The 23,962-nt window shown below is 37.2% G+C and overlaps 2 protein-coding genes across 2 annotated transcripts; one reads left to right on the forward strand and one right to left on the reverse strand.

Annotated features, from left to right (window-relative positions):
- The first annotated feature begins 348 nt into the window (after nucleotides 1-348).
- zbtb47b (zinc finger and BTB domain containing 47b) lies at nucleotides 349-19,102 on the forward strand. The gene is made up of 6 exons (XM_056738772.1): nucleotides 349-1,605; nucleotides 9,202-10,532; nucleotides 10,850-10,997; nucleotides 12,753-12,868; nucleotides 12,957-13,101; nucleotides 14,190-19,102. The coding sequence occupies exons 2-6, from the start codon at nucleotides 9,282-9,284 to the stop codon at nucleotides 14,582-14,584; spliced, it is 2,055 nt and encodes a 684-aa protein (XP_056594750.1). The 5' UTR covers nucleotides 349-1,605; nucleotides 9,202-9,281; the 3' UTR covers nucleotides 14,585-19,102.
- klhl40b (kelch-like family member 40b) lies at nucleotides 19,100-23,086 on the reverse strand. The gene is made up of 6 exons (XM_056738773.1): nucleotides 21,870-23,086; nucleotides 20,566-20,726; nucleotides 20,372-20,479; nucleotides 20,097-20,282; nucleotides 19,760-19,909; nucleotides 19,100-19,614 (listed from the first exon to the last, which is right to left on the reverse strand). The coding sequence occupies exons 1-6, from the start codon at nucleotides 22,992-22,994 to the stop codon at nucleotides 19,503-19,505; spliced, it is 1,842 nt and encodes a 613-aa protein (XP_056594751.1). The 5' UTR covers nucleotides 22,995-23,086; the 3' UTR covers nucleotides 19,100-19,502.
- Between the last annotated feature and the right edge of the window lie 876 nt (nucleotides 23,087-23,962).

A 23,962-nucleotide genomic window follows, 5' to 3' on the forward strand; every position in this document is an offset into this window, starting at 1 on the left:
TATATATATATATATATATATATATTAGGGCTGTAAAGTAATTAATCCCATCCAGAATAAAAGTTCTTGTTTACATAATATATGTCTGTGTTCTGTGCATATCCATTTTGTATTTATTAAAACATACACACACACATGTATGCATATTTAGGAAACATTTACATGTATTTATTTATATTTATCAATATATGAAATTAAATATAAATGTTTATGAATTTCTATATAATTTTTTTTCTTAAAAATATATGTATGTATGTGTTTATAAATACAAAATTAATATGCACAGAACACAGACATATATTATGTAAACACAAACTTTTATTCTGGATGTGATTAATCGCGATTAATCATTTGACAGACCTCATAATATAATATGTGTTCCATGTGACTAATTATGTGGGAGTCATTTGAACCCATGACATTTCTGTTGAACGTTTAACTAAAATGGGAGAACATATTTTTGCCTTTGAATAAAGTACACACTTCACTTTTGAATCTGCAGAATCTTAATGTGAAATCACCACACATTTCTTTCCTTGGCCTTCTTCACAGTCACGGAAAAAACACATTTATTTCCCTATTTCACAGCTTTGTTTGTCCTGCTGTGTCAGTGTTGTTTGTCAGGTTCTGTTCCTTGCTTTGCTGCATACTTGGGTCAGAGTCTGTACATGGAGTTGAGTTGGCCCCTGAGTAGAGGTTGCAGATCTGTGGTAGGTTGCGTTTTATTTGGCGGGTACATGCCAACTCCACTGGCTCTTCTCTTGGATAGAGATCCTGCCTGCATAGCTCAGGCTCCTGGCAGTCCTACTTCGGACATGGTAACCTAACAGATCGTCGTCCGCAGCATTGATTGTTCAATTCCTGCATGAGTCAAGTTCAGTTTCAGACACAAATTCTCCAAAGAAATGATTACCTGAGTGTAAGGTAAATGCAAACAAACTGAGCGCAAAGTAAACTGAAACATCTATTACATGCGTTGTTGTTTGCCATTTCTGTTCATTGCAAACAAAATTATTAGCACTGTCACACAGCGTTTTTTGTAAGGGGATGGTTTTGACTGTGGATATACTGTCTCTTTTATGAAAATCTAATTTCTCCCACCTTGTCAAGCACACTTTTTATCAGAGGCAGATGCACAAGAGGTAAAATCCTTTGTTTGTTTGTTTGTCTGGCTCAATTTCATGCCCCGCTTGGCACATAATATTTCAAACCACAATTCGGTTGCCCTCGGTTGCATTAACATATAGATAGAAATGAGAAGTCTTCTAAATATATCTGCCTTTGTCACCACGGAAAAGGAGCAATGAATCGTAGACGTTCCCTCGTGGCTCGTAATAAAAAATGTTGTATGACGATTACAGTATCCGAAAGTTATGAGAGATATTTAATGCATCAATGCTGCCATTACAATGATTTTGATTTAACCTGACACAGTCCTAGTTAAACTCTGTGTAGCTTTCTGATTTCTTTATTTATTGATTGATTTTTATTCATTTTATCTTGCAGTTGTTGTCGATGAGGAGTTTCCTGAGTTGTGTTTTCTGGGCGTACCGAAACACCACAGAAAACTTAAGCTGTCTCCTGCTTTACTAACACTTTTGGATGGTGAGTGTTGCTCGGTGTTTTTGCAGGCGGTGTTTGTTGGCCTTTAATCTGTTATGGCATTAATTAGATGCTGAACCTAAAATAAACAACTGACGGGGAGCTTCATCCCTTATCACTTAGTCTGATTGAACCTGGTAATTGGATGTAGGGATGGATAACACCCTAATTTTCACTATTTGCTATTAAAGGGGAGATATTTATTTAATCTACTTTATTTGTACAAGGTTTTCACTATGAATAAGTTTTGTAGTTTTTTTGTAGCGTGTCCATAATACTCAATGTCATCTTTCCTTACCTCAATTTATAATTGCAAGTTATAATAATGATTTATAGTTTGAGATGTCAGGTTTGATTTTGTGTAATTTTTACATCATTTGAATTCAACCCTTGTGAAGAAAATGTATCCTCTTGTTTTTTGTTCCAAACTGACATGGCGGTAAAGAGGAAAGATTGCAGCTTTTAGACAAATTAAATCAAATTCAAGGAAGAGTTCATCCGGGGGCGTATTACAGAAAGATCATAACTTGAAAATGTAATCCTATCTGTTAGGTAACCTTGGTAATTTCAGATAGGACCTCATTAAGGACAAAAGCTATTACAGAACTGCACTTCCTAAATGCATAATCTTATCTTAACTATGTATAGTAAAGGGGTATTACAGAAGCATCTTAATTTGACAAATAAACTGTCTTAACTTTAGGACGACACAGCTGTCCTTACTTTTTTTTAAACGTATAGAAAAACGCTGTCCAACAATGACATTACATTGATTAATAATTGAAAATATAGAACGAAGAAGTTTCTATATCTGCGGCACTAAAATGAAAGCTCACCAGTTTTGTTTTTCCATATTCTTTACCTCATCAGCAGCTCGCACTGTTGTTTGCTATGCAACAGACTTGAAAGTGGATTGCCGAGCTTGCTGGTACAATTTAAGATTTCCTAACTAGAGATAAGATACGATTTTGTAAAATAGGATAGGAATCCCAAATTAAGTTAAGATTCGCTTCTGTAATACAGATTTGTGAAAAATCCTAATTTAACGTATCATAATTTAAATTAAGTCCTAAGATTAGAAACTTTCTTTAATGCTTTCTTCCCCTAAAATTAAAATTCTGTCATCATTTACTCACCCTCAAGTTATCCCGATTCTGTATACAGTTCATTGTTGTGTTGAAAACAGAGAAAGATATTTGAAAGAATGCTTGTAACCAAACATTTCTTGGGCATTATTGACTGCCATAATAGGAAACATTTCCTTGTAAATTTGAAATAAAAACAAAACACAGTATGTTGCATTATAAACCGTTCTGATGCACTATTGACTACATTTGTAATTTTTCCTACTATGGTAGTCAATGGTGGCCATGAACTGTTTGGTTGCAAGCATTCATTTACTAATGTTAACAAATACAGCTTTATTGTAAAGTGTTACGAAAAGTGCTTAAGAGTAAATGGGCAAATGTCCAGGTTAAATGCTATACTTCGAATATTGACTTTAGCTACCCTTGCCCACCACAAATATCCAAATGCCAAAAGGCAACCTAGTAACACTACTAAAACTTATTTTTATGCTACAGTAGTTTCATTTTAAAAGCACCACACAAAAAAAACATATCAAACAATTGTGAATTGAAGTGGAACTCGAGCTGTGACAGATGTGAACAGATAGATAGAAATGTACTGCACCTTCTGCTCAATCTTTGCTTTGCTTCTGTTTTAAACATTACTTACCACATCACTCGGCGCAAGTAAGACAACTGATCTGAGCAGCAGCGAACAGCTCTTTCGATGGAACTGGGATGTGTAATGAGGGGTGGTAATAGTCTTTTTTTAGTTAAAAAATACTGTTGTTTGTGGCAGCTCTCTCGTGCAGTGCGCAATTCCCAGATGTTGTCTGGTCGGAATGAGTAAGAAAACTAAAATGCTTGTTGCTGTGTTTGAGAGAAATCTTTCTTTCTTTTCCACACACAAAGTCATACCCATAACTGAAACACAAACACATGTAAGTCATCGTTGTGCTGCTGTGAGGGCAGTTTTTTGTGCTGCTGTGTAAGTGTCTGTCTAGCTCAAGGTCAGGACTGAATGTGTATCCTGACTGGTTTGGGGAGGGTGGAGGCATTAGGGAGGCCACACACATACACACAGACACCCAGGGCATCTGTTTTTCAATGTCACTCATCTCTGTCTTCTGTCGGCTGCTTCTTCACCTTGGATTGAGGCTCATGTCAGGGGACGGCGGTGCAGGGGGTATCAAAAGCAGAAGAAAAGCCTGAAAAGTATGAGATTATATGTTGTTGTTGAGAAAAGGCTGATCAGTGGTCTAACTGTGCATATTTTCTGGGATAGAGAAACGAATGCATAGTCATTGCTTGGCATCTGTATATGACTGATGCGGAAACAGCGGCAGATAGCTTTGTGTCTTCGTTTGAAACTTCCTCTCATGCTGGCAGCACAGGAAGTAGAGGAATCCAGAGGGCACGAGGACTTTGATACGTCTCTTTATTAGCATCCTGGTTAGGTATCCATGATAATGCTCGTTTTTCATTAACACAAAGTGACTAAAAGTCTCAAGACGTTTAGCCAAAGGTTAAAAGAATCCTGTTGGTATGTGTGTAGCGGAGACAAATCTCTCAAGATGTTTTTGGTGAGCCCGAAATTGTTTTATTTGCCTACTCTTATTGATGTTTTAAGGTCCAATTTTGTGTAGGATCTGTTGAAGGAAATGCAAAATAATATACATAACTATGTCTTCAGGGGTGTATAAAGACCTTACATAATGAAGCGTTGTGTTTCTATTATCTTAGAATGAGCTATTTCTATCTACATATACCACGGGTCCCCTTTAATGGAATTCGTCATGTTGTTTCCACAGTAGAAGGGGAAGCACAAGACACAATGTGTATCTCTGCGTGGTTTACAATGCCTCTTATTTTCCTTCACAATCTCAGGTAAAACACAGCAAACTTGAAGCGTGGCTGATGGCGAATCACCCCGAAACTCATTACAAAGGCAAGCACACACATTTTATATGGCAATGTTAATTTATGCTGCTGCATAACATAAGCCAAAAGAAACAACCTCTTTACCGATTAGAGAAGGGATTGAGTCGAACTGTATATTAAAAGATTGAATGACATGCTAAAAACAAACATGGGATTTGCATGATTAAAGAAATGTAATACTGTTCATGTAATATGTCTTTTGGAAGATATTTCTCATTTATTACTGTCTCAAGCAAAGACATGTGCCAATGGCGTTTGAGCGTGAGTACTGTCAGAGGGTTTCATTGGTTGAAGTACTGAATGAATACGCTCTTCACTAAACGAACGAGTCAATTGAGTCAAAATGAGACTGAACGAACTGGTACATATGTCGTTCATGGTCTAATATTCTCTGTGTTGCAACAATACAGTAGTTGCTGAACTTATTCTGAAAAACAAAGGTAATGACCTGGTTTCATTTAATTGTTTAAGTAAATTATGATAAAACAGACTAAATACAATGTAGTTTTCGTCGACTAAAAATAGACTAAAACTAAAATGATGGGGATGAATAAAACTTAATTTAATTTTATACAAAAGGGTATGACTCACACTAACAAAATGTGCTGTCAAAATTGATTCTGATCTCAACTCTAATTTTAGTTAGCCTGAGCCTTAAAATGTTAAAATTCTTTATTAAGTTGTATGTGCAACAAAAAAGGTTACTGAAATTGTTAATAGTTTGAAAGAAATTGTTATTTGAATTTCAGGTTCATTTTTTAATTTTATTCAAAATATCGAGATGTGTTCGTATGCACATACATTTTGTCCATACTGGATGCGACATGGCAAGATGCAACAGTCCAATTAGAACAAGCCGTGCGTCGTGTCATGTCACGCCGGCACATTCGGTGTAGACATGATGTTAGAAGTGCATACGAGAGAGAGAACTGATTTGAAGTTTTTTTTTTGTAATTTAAAGTTAAATAATTTTTGGACAACAATTAAAAAAAATAGGCCATGATTCAGGAAGTTGAAAAAAAACACATCATAGCTGCAGTCTCTTGTTTGGATACAAAGATGAAATCAGTTATTCTCTACTGAGTTGAGAAGTCAGGGACTGATGACTTTTTTTCCGTAGTTTCGTCTCATGTAAACCAAGTTTCCTCCTCACTCAAATATTGGAGATTCAGCATTTCATGTCAAAGTCTCTCTCTCTGTTCCGTTCATCTGTTATTTTCTGTAGTGTCTGCTCTAGTTTAATGCCGAGTCAGAGTGTCAGACTTTTAACTTGGTGTCTTTTGGGATTAGTTTTATTCTTCATTCTTTTAGTATCTCTGCCAATTCTGAGTGAGATTCAGACTGGCACGGTGCTCACTCTGGATCTTCAGGGTGTCACTCAAGTCTTTTAGCCCCAAGGCTTTCTATTTTTCAATCTGACAGTGATGTTGTCTCTTTATTTGTGCTCTGGAGTCTGTGGTAACAGATATTTGGTGCAGGATTGCGGGTGTTGCGCAGAATTGCAAATATTATCGCATAGGACTGGCCGATCAAAAAATATTGATATTTATTGACGATATATCTTCAAAAATAATATTAATTGTATTAAATGATTAAAAAAATATTAAACACAAAAAAAATATTCTGTTCGATAGACCTGTTCGAAGTATTCTCTTCGATAGACCTAACTGAAAATATAATGTGATTTTTGTATGATTGTGATAAGTCTATTTATTAGCAAAACATTTGATAGTAATACAGTTAAAATGGGAAAATTGGAATAATACAGTGGTAACATTCAAACCTTATGATCTACGGGTCTTAAAAAGGTTATTAAAGTTAATAATTATCAATATTGGAATATGTGAACAATATATATATATAAGCATTTTTTTAGCTTTAAAATAGTTAACCACTTTGTTTGTTGTGAGCTTTTTTCTTTTTAACTTTCCTATATGCAGTCATAAATGTCCAACCTTCCAAAAATAACAATACAAATATAAATCAAGTTGCTATGTGGTCCGGTGGTCAGTAAAACTAATTTGAACAAAAAAAAACAAATACATCACATTGAGTGAAGTAGCTCCCATGAAATGTGCACAGCTAGCTGGATAAGCTTGAGTCATTTTACCCACACTGACACTATTTTGGAGAAAATTTCTATCAGACGTTATTTTCTGTATCGTTCACAGTTTTACAGAATTCCTGTGGTCTGTTGCAGTGGTGTTTTCAGTGTACATTGTGGTGTTGACTCCTGTAGTGTTGTTGAAATTGAGCAATTTATCAAAAGATGTTGAGAGGTTGATGAGTGTTCTTCACAGTGGCTTCATTGTTACAGGACTCAGTGAAAGATGATGTACATTCATATGCCAGTTCTCACTGAAAACTTTCAGTCAGCCCTTAAGCATACTGTAAATGTCATCATTTACGCACGCTCATGTTGTAACCTGTATGCTGTCATTTTTTCTGTGTACACAAAGTAATACTGTGACATGTCAATAATGACTATTTCGTGTGAACTATATATATATCTATTAATAAAGAGCACCACACCGTTGCTGGTGCATTGGGTCAAATAAAATAAAGTGTCTTAATGGTGTGATTTGTTTTTACACTGAGATTCATAATCTAAAATATTTTCATTGGATGAAAAGACACGAAAGCCTACTGGCGAATCTGTTGCGTGGAATTCTAGCTTTAATTCCTGCTCACAACCATTTTGAAATGCTAAACGGACACGTCTCTCTTGAGACGTATCAGCTGAAACAGTAGATTTGATATTGGAGGTGTGCTGTGGTAAACAGTGCAGTAAAGAGAGCAGACAATTTCACGAAGTGAAAGTCAATTCAGGATAGATCTCGTTCTCCCACAGTTCTGGCACTGTGGTTGCCGTCCTCGGCCAAGTGCATACCAGCCGGCCTGGCCAGGAGCCCCGAGTCACCTCTAATTGCGGTAAAGCAACAAAAGCAGTTTCTGCCGTACAGAGCTCAGCTTTATGAACCATAATGAGAGGCCATGTATCCTAATGACAGATTTGTTTATTAGAGGTTTGGTCAAGGTCATTTGTAAGAGTTGGCGATGAGCGAGCTGGTGAAATACCGTGTGTTGTGAGATCAGTAAAATGTACAGTCAAATTCAGCTTTGTAAAAACATGATCAGATTGTTTATTATTGTATTATTCGACGGTAAAGAATTATGATTTATTTATCCAAAGACCTGCACATGCACTTCTGTAGAATTTGATTTAATCTGAACTGAAATCCTCAAAAATCTGCAATCTCCACTTTTGGTGGGAAAGAATAGCACATGATGGAATTATATTTAAACTCAGTCAATCATATCTCTCTCATTATCTGATAAAAATCATATTTTCGAGGCTTAAGTGCACATGCATGACATGAATTATCAAACCGTTCCACAATAGACCAAACGCAGACGTATCTGGTGCAGCCTGAAAAGGATTTTGACATGTGGCCGCAGTGCACGTCTGTTGGATGTGATCTGATTTTAAATAAGACTCCATGCTGTCAACCATACCCGTGTATCCGTATAATAATTTTGGGTGACATTTAACAAGATCGATCCGACTTGTTATGCCCTCCAGGTGCTGAAAATAAACTCATTCTGGTTACTGAGAGAATAAGGAAGACTCCCTCTGAATTCTGCAACATGGTAGTAAACAGTAAAAGTCAGAGCAAACAGTCCGTAAATAATGGTTGTGATATTTTCTGCTTCTCTCTTTAATTGTTTTCTGGATGGTGTTTTGTCTCACGCATAATGATAACTGTTGCGCCACGGGTCGCAGGAGGAAGAGGCTAATGGTTAGTGCACAACTCTGAATGTCAATGTGCTTTAGATGCTTCTCGATCTCTACTCTACATGCTTTGTCTCTCTCTCTTTTGCCTTTTCCTCTGGAGTTTTTAAGAGATGATGTCCGGATCGAAACCTTGTCCTTCCTGATCTAAAATAAACTAACCTTGAGAGCAGGAGGGGAGGGCGTAGCTGCTCTCTGCAGTATTAGCATCTTAATCTCTAATGGACTTTGTTTGATGATGATGATGATGATGTTCAGGGCCGCTGGGAATGAATTTGGCTTTGTGCAAAAACTAAATTCCTTGTTTAACATGCAGTGTTACGCAATACTATGTTTAGGGTGAAAGATGGCTCATTTTGATACATTGTTATGTTAATGTTAGATATTTGTGCTATCAGAAATATCTTTAACATTAATACAGGCTAAAGGCTCATAATCCTATTATAAGATTATGAGCAATCGAAGTAGTCGTAAAAATGACAAAATAATTATAAAAATTGTGTTTCTATGGCTGTAAATGATTATATATACGAAATAAGAGTTGTTAAGAATTATTTTAGGATCAATTATCTATACTTTTTTACTAGTGTTTTTACTTTGGACAAATTTTTACTTCCATACATAATAAAGCATAGCCTATATCATACGTTTTACTCAACTACATTTGATAAATACATGTCATTTTTATACAATAGAAATCATTATCCATTAAAAAGTATATAAAAAATCATAATATACTTAAATACATTTAAACTGTATACCTGATGACATTTCCATTGTTTTTTCTCTCCGTGTCAGCGGCAGGTCATAGTGGAGACAACCACAGCCCCTCCTAACTTTCTCTGGTGGAGAATTCAGCACTGCACTTCACTCATTTAATGGACAAACTGAATGGACATCATCTCTACCAGCCTCACCAGTACGACGTGGACCTTGTGCTGGAGTGCCTCTGTATATTTATCACCTCCAAGGGTTTACCGGCTTCCCACAAGCCAGTTTACCAGGTCCTCGTCTCCAAGGAGGAACGTTTACATCACATAAACCTGGCCTTTGATGTGTTGATAAACCAGGGCCTTAAGAAGAGTTTCAACATCTGTACCTCCAGGCTTGAGGTCTTTCAGGCCCTGCGTGCACCCGGCGTGCTCCAGATGAGTGATCCAGCTAGTTCCTGCCACAAGCTCCTCATCAGTCAATCGTTCGGCTCAGAGATGGCTCACACTGAGGGGCGGGACAATGCTTCATCCAATCAAACATACCCAGAGATTAAAATGAAAGAGATTGAGACGATATACACACAGCAAGGAAATGGCACTTTATCATTGCTTAAAGAAGACAGTGGGGTCAGTAGGTCAAAATACCTCTCGGTATCCCATACACATCTACCTGGTGTCCAGACGCATCAACCGATCCCACAAGCCAAGCACTTTTACAAGAAAGAGGACAGTGGAGGGGGAGTGGCTAGTGGGAGAGGGCGGGGCTTATGCACAATGGAGGGCAGAGCTGATGAAGCGGGACCCCAAGATGGTTCTCTCTCCTTTAACAGAGAGCAAATAATTGTGGAGGTCAATCTCAACAACCAGACTCTGAATGTCTCTAAAGGATCCGATGGCAAGGGTATCACCTCAAGCCCCTCAGCCCTTCATGCTCCTAATATGGAGGAGGATAAGGAACAAGATGATGAAGATGTTAGCCAGGATGAAGGAGAGTACGAACATGAAAAGGAAGAAAGCGATGAAGAGGATGAAGAAGATGAGGAAGAGAACGACCTCAATGCTCCAAAGGTGGGACACGCTGGCATGGAAAGACCTCAGCGCGCCTCGAGATTACAAACAGGAATGAAAGCAACAGTCACCATGAGGCAAATGCTCATCGGCACGGCGCTAACAGAACGAGGGGAGGGTAGGAGAAGACAAGAGCAGGAAAGTTTAGGTCAGAAGGTGAAGCTTGAGGAGAAGCAGCATTTTTCTTGCAAGAAGTGCCCTCGTGTTTTTAACAACCGCTGGTATCTGGAGAAGCACATGAACGTCACTCACAACCGCATGCAGATCTGCAACAAATGCGGCAAGCGCTTTCTTCTGGAGAGCGAGCTGCTACTGCATCATCAGACCAACTGTGAGAAAAGCATACAGGTACACATAACTGTCTGCTTGCACATAAACCCTTTCATGTTTGAATTATAACAACAGGTAATTTCATCTGAAGAGGTGACTGTGTATTGAATGATGCACTAGTCTTCTGGCAACTATGCCATCAAAACCCATTCATGAAAAATATTTTTTTTCCACTGTAATGATGACCTCTATGCATGAAAAGTGTTTTTTTATCCTTCTAGATTGCAAGCAGTTCTTGGTAGTAGAACTCTATAAATCCCTGTTATGTTTTCCATGGAGCCCAAAGGAAATGTTTAGTCTAATGGAGTTCAATCAGATCCTCTGATCTCTTATAGTGTGTGACCTGTGGGAAAGCTTTTAAGAAGCTGTGGTCCTTACATGAACACAGCAAGATTGTCCACGGATATGCAGAGAAGAAGTTCTCGTGTGAGATCTGTGAGAAGAAGTTCTACACTATGGCCCATGTCCGGAAACACATGGTTGGTGAGTACAGGGTCAAGTATTGCTTCATCTAGTATTGCAGTTTGATGGTATGGGTTCCCACAGTGCATTTCATAAGTGATTTGAGGATTTCAAGTTTATGACAAGTTTGACATTTAATGTGAACATTTAATGTAAATCATTTAATATTTAATTCAGATCTTACATTTGAGAAACTTATCCTTGCCTTCAACCTTCAAGGTCAGTACTAAAACTTTTAAAGAACATTTAAAGGTTAAAGCAAAAAGCTACAATGATTAACTTAGTAATAATGTATGTTATAGAGCTGTCACGTCGGGTTGAATGTGGCGCCATCTTGGAAGGAAGTCTGCTAGTGCGTTCAATGGAGTATTTTGTTTTTCTTGTTTGATTAGGAAATGTATCCATGGAAGTTCGATCTTGCTGTGTTAAAAACTGCAATAGCATTACGCAGAGTCATTCAGGAAAAGCCCATGGTTCTTTCACTTTCGATTTCTCCATATTTCAAGGAAAACAAGTAACGGTACATATCAAAACAATAATAGCAGTGGCGTATTAACCTCCCAAGATGGCGGCGCCACTTCCACATAAGGGCGTGACGTCAGCTTCACATTCTATATAGTGTATTTCTTGTTTTACTGTGCTATCAAAAATGGTTTATCCAATCTGATTTCATTGTTCATTTAATCTTACAAATCACAGTAAAACAAATAAGTCTTTCCGATACCGTTCACTTAAAGAAGCAACGTGGAAATGTTAGAACCATCTAGTGGTGAGGTTGTGAATTGCAACCAATGGCTCACTCCACCCCTCCCTTTCGAAGCACTACGGCAGCTTTCACAGGCCAAAGATGTCAACATGTTTCGCTTCTTTGACGAAAGAGATAACAAGACAGACGTTTGTCCGTTTAGGGCTACTTGTAGAAACAACATGACGAATTCCATGTTAGGGGACCTGCGGTGTATGTAGATAGAAAAAGCTTGTTCTAAGGTCAAAAAACATAATGCTTCATTATGTAAGGTTTTATACACCTTTGAAGACGAAGTTATGTATATTATATTCAGGTCCGTTAATAGATCCTCCAAAAAATGTCTCTATTGAAACACTAAAGCACTTTTCCACCAGTCACCGCTAGGTGGCAGTCAAGATACAGGCGGCCTGTCCAAAACACAAGGACATATTGTTGTGGAAATACCTAAACCTTCAGGCAGAGGTAATACAGCACAACCTGGTCCCGGTCATTCTGCCGTACTGTACTTTCATCTCCTGAAGCCTGATCTTCCCAGAGCATGCTAAAACACAATAGTTAAATAGGCAGCTTTCTGCTGTGCGGGTGGGAAGGAGCCACTGTTACCTTGCTTTGCCATCCAGAACAGACAGAGGCGAGCACACAGGGTTTATTGTTTTAGTACTGCTGACTGCAGAAAGGAAAACTCTAATGTAGAAGAGCTTCCTTTCAGCAAAACTCACTTAAATTCTCCACAGGGCAGCATATGACATTTATACTCATCTGACCTAGACAAGCAAGGATTTATTATAATAAAGCGTCCTACTTGTATGCCGATAATACGCTGATGTTTGATGAGATCCGATGTAGAAACATTTTGGGGTAGCCTCTGCTCCTCGCATCTCCAGCTCAACACTCTTCAATATGTTTTAAATGATTCATATCACTATTCACACTGCCACATATTCAACTAAAATGTTGTCTTACATAAAACATGCATCTGAGTATTAAGAGAGTCCATAAAGTTGTTTCAATGCTTCTGTGATCCCCAGCTCACACCCAGGACATGCCCTTCACCTGCGAGACATGTGGGAAGTCCTTCAAGCGTAGCATGTCTCTTAAAGTGCACTCGCTTCAACATTCTGGAGAAAAACCCTTCAAATGTGAGGTGAGTTCATAGCATCCTCACCTTTCGGTTCATGCACACAATGTCTTTGAGATAAACAGAGCTCATTTAAATGTATTGCATTCTGTAGAATTGCAGTGAAAGGTTCCAGTACAAATATCAGCTGAGGTCACACATGAGCATCCATATCGGACACAAGCAGTTCATGTGCCAGTGGTGTGGGAAAGATTTCAACATGAAGCAGTACTTTGATGAACATATGAAGACTCACACAGGTATGAAACCCAGCATTCTGACAGCTGTCATGATCGTAGTTAATACAAGTGCGGTCATTTATTTCCAATGTGTTGAATCTCTTACACCGCAAAACAAAATCATATTCACACTTTTGTATGTTTCAGTAAAAAAAACATCTTTACAAAATTAATGACCATCCTTTAAGCAAACTTCACATGCATCTCAAAAATGTTGGTGTATTTTTTATTTATTTTAAACATCTTTTAAACCTCACTAAATGTGTAGATAATGTTTTAACTGTTTTAAATATTTTTAAGTTAAAACAAAATGTAACAACATGTATATACTGTATGTATGTATGTATATATGCAATATCGTTCCTGTTTGATAAACAATTATGATTTCCATAAATAAATGAGAGGATGAGGGAAGTTGTTTATTTTTTCATTTATTCATTTAGCAGATGCTTTTATTAAACTTGCAAATAAGAGAGCATTTATTATTTGATGGTCTAAACTATGGTGAAAAATTGATAATTGATAGAAATAGCTATTTGTTATACAGTAGTGGCCAACAAAGTTCAAAGTTTATTAAGAAAAGATTACAAAATATGCCTTAAAACATGGTCAAGAAAATCAATCACAAATTAATTTAGTTTTTGTAAAAGAAAAATCATGGCATTATTTAATTATGATAAAAACCCACATTCTCTCATACGCTGTAGCTTGCTTTTTTTGCCAAATAATTTTGCCCATTAAACAGTAATATAAAAATGTGTATAAATATGAAGATTTCATTTGCAAAAACAGACAACTCCTTTTTTTATCGTGATTTTTTTTAATTAAAAAACATTCTTGATTTTTTATTGTGCATTCCAAGTTATATCTATAAAAGTGCAGTTGGGTTGTTTTGATTAAGTGATAACTTAAAAAAAATTCACCTAACTAACATAATAAAACACAATATAAACATCATAACATAATAAAGAAAAATATTTTTAATATTTTTTAAAGTAAGTTATTAGTTTCTTCAGTTTATCCATATTTATATATGTTTTGTACATTTTTTAAGGTTTTATTCTTATCTTAGCAAATGTTATGTGTTCCATCTTTCTTTTTCGCTGTAGGAGAGAAACCGTATATCTGTGAGGTCTGTGGAAAAAGTTTCACGAGCCGGCCCAACATGAAACGACACCGGCGCACTCACACGGGTGAGAAGCCTTACCCCTGCGATGTCTGCGGCCAGCGTTTCCGTTTCTCAAACATGCTCAAAGCCCACAAGGAAAAGTGCTTCCAGGTCAACAACCCCATGGTACCTTACCCCATCCCTCTTGTCGTGGACCCCGCATCGACTGATTTGGACACAGCCAATCAGATACCAAGCCAGCACTTGACTCCTCCCAGTGAAGTGTCTGGTCTGCACCAGGTCAAGTCTCTCTCGTTTCCCTATGGACATCCTATCGTAAGTGTCCCTCCTCCACCACTGTTTTCCACTGAAAGGGTTAATTCCAGTAACAACTAAATTGGTTTACTGTGTGAAACCCAAAGCTTACAGTAGCTGAACTGACTCCCGTGAGCTTTGTGCTCTCACAGGGGTTCCCAGACATGTCAAGCGAAGACTGTTATCAACAGTGTGGGACACTGAATATTCCTTATGAACTGTTCACATATATTATTCTCATAGAGATATTTTATATACTGTTAAAATAAGCTTGCATTATGGAACGAAAAAATGTTCTCGTCATTTTTGTTGATGTGTGTTTTGTGCGAGCTACAGGATAAGCATTTACCTTTTTACATCCTCTGGCTAAAGCTTTTCACGCTTTATCGGTTTAGTCGAGATGAGATTAGATATTTGAGCAAAAGAAAACAATATTATAAAACAAAAACTGTGTAAGAGCTGCAAATGTGTACTGAATTCTTAACAGCAGAGGTCGCTGTGTGACGGGAACGTTGCAAACTCGGAATAAACATGTAGTAATTGTGTCCCCCTGCAGTTACCTGCAGGACCTTTATCACAGAGGAATTAAACACCGGAAGTACTCGTCAAAGCAGTGTATCGATTTATCCGGTTACGTTTTTACGATAGGCTGCAATCGCCTATTTGAATACCGCAAATGAGTGTCCGCAAAATGATTAGAAAATCCAGAAATTTTAAAAGACAGAGGAAGAGATATTTTGAAGTTTACAAACTCAATCGAATTCAAAGTTTTACTCCAGCAAAGCCGATCTGTGAAAACAGTGAGAAAATTGGTGGGCGTGGCTTGCGTTTTTTACTGCAAATTGATTGAATGTGTTAAAACAGCTGGGCAATTCCAGCATTATGGATGTGAGATGTTGCGTTATGGACGTGACATAAAAATGCTCAGAAAATGAATTCGTTACAATTATATTGAATCATATGTTTATATTTTACTAAAACCTTGTTGATAGAGTCTAAACATAAAAAAATGTCAGTCTAAGAAAATAATATATATATATTTAAAAAAAGGGGAATAAACATGCGACAAAAAAAGAATGCGTTTTTTGGGAGATGATAAACTTTGTAGGATTTCTTCAAAATAAAATGCACAATTCTGAAGCAATTATACCCAATGAATGGAGAAGGGATCCCTCTTTATAGAACATAAAATAGTTACTTTATATAAATTTTCATGTGTCCATTTATGATGAATATGAAGCGTTATGGATGTGACAATCCTGAATATGGCACTTACCTGACTATGAAAAATCATGCACTAAAATAAAACAAATGCTTTACAAATTTGAAGAGAGATCTCACATGCGTATTTGAACCACCAAATGTTAAAATCTGTGCTGTTACCATAGTAAAAACCGCTGGGAAAAGCATTTTCATGGAATTGCCCTGCTGTTGCATTGATTTTGAAATGAAACAGGCAGCAGACTGACAGTTGAAGGGGAGGAGTTATCGGATGCTCCGGCCAAGCCGTCTAGTTTATGTCATTTAAGATGTATAGTCATTTCATACCGGAAGTGAATTTTCAGATTTTAACTGAAGATTATGAGGGTACATGAATTTTGAAAATTGATAAGTTGTTTACTATAAATGATGAAATATTTCATGAAAAAAATAAAACTGGTCATTTTTTTTTCATTGGGAGCTTAAAGCAGCCAGGTGCTTCAGTGATAGTGCTAGTTTGAGGATTCAGCCATTGGTTTTAACTGTGTTACTATGCTACCGGAAAAAGCGACACACTGCTTTGCTTACCGGATACAGGAAATGTGATAAAGGTCCACATGATGCATGTATAATCACTCCAGCACCTTATTTTTAAGTGTAGAAGTATTTCTATTGAAAGTATTGCCCTCATGAGGTCCTGTGTATTTGCAGAGCCTTGTTTGGAGTGAGTCTGTGCAGGGCGCAGAAGGTTGAAAAGTTGGTTTGTTGTCGAAGCTTATGTAGCACAGGCTCTTGAGAAAATGTTAGATGTTTAAATGAATCTTTATCACTTAAAAATCCAAAGAAGGATGGTTCACAGTTTTTCTCCAGGCTTTGGAAAGTTACAGAGCACTTTACTCTCAGTGTGGGCCGTACATGGAGTGGCAAAAATCTGAAGACTAAACCACTTTTTGAGGAAAGGAGTGTGTTTTTTTGGGGAAAAATTACGGCGTGTGCTTGGTTCATATATTTTAAATGTCTGAAATGCTTTATGGTACACCATACATTGCCAAATAAGTTAGCTGATATGTTTTGTTGTCTTAAAAACATTTACCATAATTCTGACATCAGACCAGGAATTTGGGGATGATTTACATTTCACTCATTCCCAATGTAACATATGTATTTACATAGATGTTAGAGAAATCAAGGAAGGAATAAACCTGTGTTTATGAGGGCCTGTTGTGCACTTTGGACTCTTGTACGCTGTAATATTGAGAGGCCTCATAAAATCCTAAGAATTATAGAAAATATATACAATTTCTCTACCTACTATCAGAGAGTATTTATATAGACAAGGCAAACATAAAACACACTTTACAAATCTAGACGCAGTTAAATAAAGTATCTACAATAGGTATTACCAAGTATATATACAGACACACACATAGAAATATTTAAATATCTGTATCTGTAAATACATTTATGTAGGGTTTGTCATTTAAATTGTTTTTTTTGTTGTTGTTTACATTCTACATGAAGTCAAATGAATAAGATGAGATGCAAAGGTCAACACTCATGAAAATCTTGTAAAGATGGAAATAATATTGTATATGAGTAATAAGCTTTGTACTTTTATCTTAGATACTTTAAGTTGTTCACATTTCAACAGTCATGTTTCGGAGTTCCTGAGTTGAGAAAACTTTTCCAGGCAAAGCAAGTGGTTTTAAATGGTGCGTAAGTCTTACATTTGGGTCACGTGTTTAGTGGATTTATGTTGTAAGTCAGTTTAGGGGCAGATAATGTCAATGTTGGGGCACTATACACCTGCCTTTAAGCGTTCAATGGAATAACATTGCCATGGTCCTGAATGAAATTACAATGTGAAATAATAATGATGCTTTGCTGACCTTTGCACTTTGACAGAGATTAATAGCAGTGGCGTTTTAATGCAGAATGATGAGTTTTTTTAATATCTTGCAATAATATTGTGCCAGATGATGATTGTGTAAGCCGTTTAGCGCTTAATGGAAATATTTCATTTTTGCCACGGATTGACATCTGACATTAGTGTTTGTAATGTTGACCTTTAGGCTAAAGCCTGATGCACCTTATGCCCTCGATGACATACAGTGTTGTCTTTTACATGTCAGTCTTTAATGATCTTGTCGATACTTAATTATGTTGCTTCTGTTTTCTGTTGGTATTTTAATAGTTAACATGACCCTTTTGGATTTGGTATTTGCAATATTTTATTGAAGGTAGAAATATGGAAATCTTAAAACACTAGAAGGTTTTTTATTATGCAGAATATGCACAGTTGCTTTATGGTCTTATAAAAAGGTGAATTACCACATTTTTATTTGGGCACTTTATGTGGATAGTAATGTTGTGATACGTTGTTTTGGATAACAGAAGGTTTTAGTAAAAAGAGAAAATATTGCTAAAGAATTCAAAGCCGTTTTGTTAAGCACGAATTTTCGTTTCATCATCTTTTAATGTGAAGTCTTATGATATCAACTGAAAGCTGATGGCAGTAAATAGATCTCCATTTCTGGAGATATGGTAGTATATAAATGACAATTTCATACTTTTATTTTACAGATAAGAGAACATATTTGTCTTACAAGTTGCAGAATTAATTGTCAAAGCCTTTTAAAGTAATTTTTTTATCATTTTATTGAAGAGTTTTTTATTTCTGGATTTCTGCTTATTGGGCAATATTAGGGGTACTTTTGGCGTTTGTAAAACTTTTTTCCGTTTTTAAGACCTTTGTGTTTTTTAGTTTGTTTTTGATATTATAAAACAGGACATATTAAAAGAGGAATTTGATGTGCACTTTGGAGCTTGGGGAGTTCATTTAATCTTATTCCCAATTTTTTTTATACTATTCACAGTATAGTAAACTATATTTCTCCCAAAAACTAGCACTTACAGAAAAGTTTACCCAAAAATGAAAATTCTGGTATGATTTAACCACCTTCACTTCTAAACCTTGCATTATTAAGTCAAGCAAACGGCTTGAATTTAGGTCATTATTTGCAAAAAGTCTTGTTTTACAGCTCACCAGTCATTTTTATTAAATAAGGACTATTGACAAAACATTTATTTTGGGGGTGTACTGTCCCTTTAACATATATTATTTTCGTTGTAATAAGTCAATCATGAGTGTGACTGTACATTTTTAATTCTACATGTAAATGTAAAGTCAATGTCTTAGTTAACCTTTGTGTACGAAGACTACATGCAGACAGAAGTCGTGCTGGTTGTGTCAACCAAATACTAAAACAATACATAGACTAGAGTCTAGCGGTGCTAATAACATTAGGCTGTATTTTATGCCATTTACTGTTACAAGTAGTATTTATTGTCTGTAACAAAACAAAATAAAAAGATAATTTCAATAGTAAACCAAATAAAGTCTCTTAAGCATTTTTGTGTTTATTTGTTACTTTTGGGAAAGTTGAAGCGTTTGTTTAAATTTCTCTCATTCAGACTGACACAGAAACGACATAGTAATAAATAGAAAACGCTAAATTGTACACACCTTGAAGCACACAGGTCATGCCTATAACACAAGTTTTTAGAAACTACATTTCACAACGTTTTTCTCCCTATTTCGAATGATAAACACAAGTGTGTTTGAATGATTGAATATCATATTATCATTTTCATGGAATGAGATTGAGAACAATCGTTCTGCCCACTTCGGTCAGCACTTTGTCCAGTATAACGACTGTTTTGTTTAATCTGATCTGAAATAAGAGTGTCAAATCAAGTGTTTTTTCAGCAGCACACAAAATCCCAGAATGACGCCAGTTTAAAACTTATGGAGACGAAGAGTATTAAGTCGAACTCCCAAAACCGTTGCACCCGATGCGTACCGAATCTCCCTCAGTATCCCGTACCATGTTCTCTCCTTTTCATCATACCTGTGAACAAACGTCACCTTTATTTCACATGGCCATATTTAGATATTCACACCTCATATTTGATCATTTAGTGTGCAAAGGAACGCCACAAAATGTGTATGTTGCATTGTTCTTGAGATCTGATTACAGAGATTTGGCTCCTTACCTCCAGATGTCATTCATCTCGCGGGGCAGAAGTTCATCGCTGTCTTCTGTAGGGAACATAGCAAACCCTCCCACAGCATAGAGAACACCACCCACAGAGATCAGGCTGGTTGAACTACGGTCTTGCGGAAACTCCACAAACTCTGACCACCTGTAACATGGACGCACACCAAATGATGTTTCCATATAAACAGCGTTTGGGTTCCAAAGTAGCTATAGCACAACCTAGAAGGCTGTACGTTTTCCATCCAAATATTAATAATGACAAACTTCACCGGTCATTAAAAATATACACATATATGTAATATACTGTATGTACTTTATGGAGAAGCACATACTTGTTTGTTTTGATGTCATACACCTCAGTGCTGCCTGTGATGCCTGTATCTGTGACTCCCGCCGCTACATAGATTTTGTTATTGTGGATGGTGACACCAAAGAGTGAACGTGCTATATTCAGAGGAGCGAGGTCTTTCCACTGCCGTTTCGTGGTGTCATACGCACATACTCGATTCACACATTCCCTGCAAAGCAATGTTGTTTAATGTTGGGGTCCGTGTAAAACACGTACCATTAATACATTCATGTGAATACATATTTAAAAAAACCTTACTTGTTTTCCCCCTTTCCTCCAATCACATAGATTATTTCATCATGGGACACTATTCCATGACCATACACCGGGTAGGGAAGAGGGTCTGACTCGGCCCATTTAAGAGACCTTTACAAACAGGGATGATTGAAGAACTTGAAAGATTCATGTTTAGGTTGAACGCTGAAATTGTGGCATCATTGAAATGTACTTACTGTCTGTCATAAACCATGACTGTATTCAGAATTTTTTCTCCTTCCTTCATTTCTCTCCCTCCAATCACAAAGATCGAGTTCTCGGCCTCGCCCATCCCAAACAGGAAGCGGGGGGAGGGGATGGGAGGCATCCCCATCCAGTCGGAGCTTGCAGGATCAAACTGGTATCAAAGGTACCAATGCAAAGAATGTTAATGTATTTATTTATCAACGATATGTTAAATCGTGCATTTTCATATATTGGAACTAAGTGCTTATATTTTTAAATATGTAAAAGTGGCTTTCCTTATTTATTTAATGTTTTGTTATATATACTGCTGTCCTTCTGAAACCTTGTATCTCCGTAGTTCATATTTTCATTTTTTGATCATAAATCATTATTATTAGTCACCCTTATATGTTTGTAACGGGGTTTTGCAAATATCTAGGGTAACCAATATATAGTGCTAATTTAAATAGTGCTTGTAAATTTTGACAACACAATATTTAATATATATTTTCCGTTTCTTGAAAAACAGCGAATTGAGACATTGAACCTTTTGGAAGAACTGGACGATATTAAGTATGTTTTATTCCATATTATTTTCAAATGTATATTAAATGATATCATAATTTATAGTTAATATCTAAAAATATATTTTCTTTGCATAAAGATATACTTCAATTTGTGTTTATGATAACTTTGTTTGGTTATAAATTAAAAGACAATTACATTAAAAATCAATATTAAACTGTTTACCAATAGTACCCTGTGTATTATAATGTTAAACGTATAATAATCATGCATAATTTGATTTGTCAGGTAGGAAAATATAGTTTGACTTAAATATGCGGCTTTAACCCATGAAAAAATCTGCAATTGAAAGATTCTCAAATTGAGATTATTATTTTAAGAACTTTCGTTTCCAAAACCACGAAAGGATATTTTTATATTTATTGTATTTTTTTATATTTTTGCTGTGATTTTTCTTCCGCAGGATACAGTTGAGTGGATAGTTATTCTAGACAAGTGGTTCCCAAACTTTTTTTATAAGGCTCCCTATAAAAAATTGTATAGTGTACAATTCACTGCTTTAAGCCCCCCCCCCCGAATATAATCTTACATTTTGGTTTAATTAAACCAAAAACATATTCAGTAATAGAATGCAGAAACATTCGCATGATTGTATAATGTATAACCTATAATAAATGTCTATATTTCATAAAATGCCTCAAAATCTGTGCCCCCCCTGGATCAATCTCAGGGCCCCCAGTTTGAAAACCCCTGTTCTAGACTGAAATGAATGCAATAGGCAAAGCCGTACCTGCCAAAAGTATAAATAAATCTGTTCGTCTGTGCTTTGCTCATCAAAGAACAGTCCTCCTGCCACAAAGATCTGGTTTTCTTTTGTGACCAGGCTGCAGTGGTTTTTGGGGATTTGGGTCGAGACAGACGCCACATAACAATCATTTCCTGTTGGGTCATACGCCACCGACGCACTGTCACTTATTAAAAGGATCAAGTCTCTTAAAAACATCCCAAACCGCAGATTGTCATTGAGGAAACCAGGAAGTAGTTCCTCCTGCTCCTCTTCCTCATTCTTTTCTTCCTCACCGCTCGTCTTGTCCTCGCTCATTTTGCTTTTGGTCTTGACTTCCGGAAGTTTCCCAGCGTGTGCGTCTTTAACCATCTGCAGTTTCTTGGTGATCTCTGGGTGTGAGCGCAACCACTCGTGTTGCTCCACGTTTTTGGCCAAGTAGCTCTGAGGAACCAGACGTAACCTCACGCAATCCAGGAGCCCCGGCAAGTCCTCCATCCGCGTCTCTCGGCCATGTCCCACCCATTTAATCAAAGCCTCGAACACATCCTGCTCTGTCTCCACGTTCAAAGAATCCGATGCCAAAACCGCCGCCAACTCGCTCGATTTCAACTGCAGGAATTCTTCATCTCGGACCATGAGTTGAAAGCGCTCGCATATAAAGTTCCGTGCCGATACGGCCAGCCGAGGGCAGTCCAACATGAGGCCTAGTCTAAAGATGGCCAAACAGTTACTCAAACTCAATCGCTTTTGTAAAAAAGAGACGCATACAGTGAAAATCGAAGGGATCTGCAACATGTTGGCCAGAGCAAAGATGTCCTGCACGTTTTGCTCCGTCACATTGATGTTCGAGGTGTAGATGTACTTCAAGATCATGCCCATCACTCCAGGCTCCACGTCCTCCAATACGATTTCTCTTTGCTTGCTGTCTTCCACACCTGATTTGAAGAACGCTCTGAAGTAAGAGCTACAGGCGGCCAAAACCAGCCTGTGGCAGGGAAACTCCTTGTCCTTTACCTTCAAAATACAGTCCACCATCATATCACTCTCAAGAAGATCGTAAAGGCCGTCCTGTAACAGGGTCTGCTGGTACATGCGGGGCTCCTCCATGGGGTCTATGGGTAGAGCCATATTTCTGCTGTAGTGTCACTCTGAAGGTAGACCAGCGGTCTGATGTGCGACTAACACTTTAGTTCTCTGTTCAGCCGGGAAAGAGGAGACAGTCGAACCAGTTCCGCTTTGCTGCCTGCCAGACTTTATCAGCTGTCTCAATACTTCAACCAAACTCCAGCTGAGGGGTATTTATAGACACTACACCTTCACAAAGATGTGGAATCCATACTTGTGCATGTGAAATACAACCCCTCAACCCTCCCACCCGTCCTGTGCAACAGCTGACACCGTGCCTCATGGGAGACTGGCCCAGAACACCAGCCCTAAAGGTGAGATCACAGACTACTGCATACATTCTTTACAGCTTTGTGAATCACTACTTTGGTTTGTTGACAGAGTCTTGACAGATTTAGTAGTGAGAATAAGGCATTTGTGACCCTGCCTGTCTCATAATCTAATTCAGAGATATTGCGCATCAATGTTTGATTTCAGCTCTTAATATCACTATGATTTAAATCTTTGGCATGACCTTATCAGTCAATATAAAAATATCAAGGGTATATTTCCACAGAATGTTCTTTATTGTATGTGGGATGATTTTATGTCGAAAACAGTAAATCACGCCAAAAAAGTTAGGTTTTCACAGGCAGGGTCACATTTGATCACGGAGATTCACATTTATTGTGATATTGCGGTATGTTTTATTACAGACAGTGTACACGGGTGCTTATAAAAAAGCTGATGATAGCTTACGCCAATTCAAATATATACTGTATCAAAGAATGAAAAGGGCCTAATGACATCACTGATCTTGAATGTTCTCAAAGAGATTTATGCGTTTGTTGGAGTCAAAGTTTAATTTAGGATCTCTGTCATGAAGGCGGAACTTGCCGGAGACTACATCAGCTCTGATGAGATGCTCTTTTATTAACTTTACCATTTCGCGTCTTAGCAAAAAGTTAAATATAACCAAATTGGTGGTTTCA

The sequence above is a fragment of the Triplophysa dalaica genome, chromosome 23 (genome assembly GCF_015846415.1).
Source record: "Triplophysa dalaica isolate WHDGS20190420 chromosome 23, ASM1584641v1, whole genome shotgun sequence".
Taxonomy (NCBI): domain Eukaryota; kingdom Metazoa; phylum Chordata; class Actinopteri; order Cypriniformes; family Nemacheilidae; genus Triplophysa; species Triplophysa dalaica.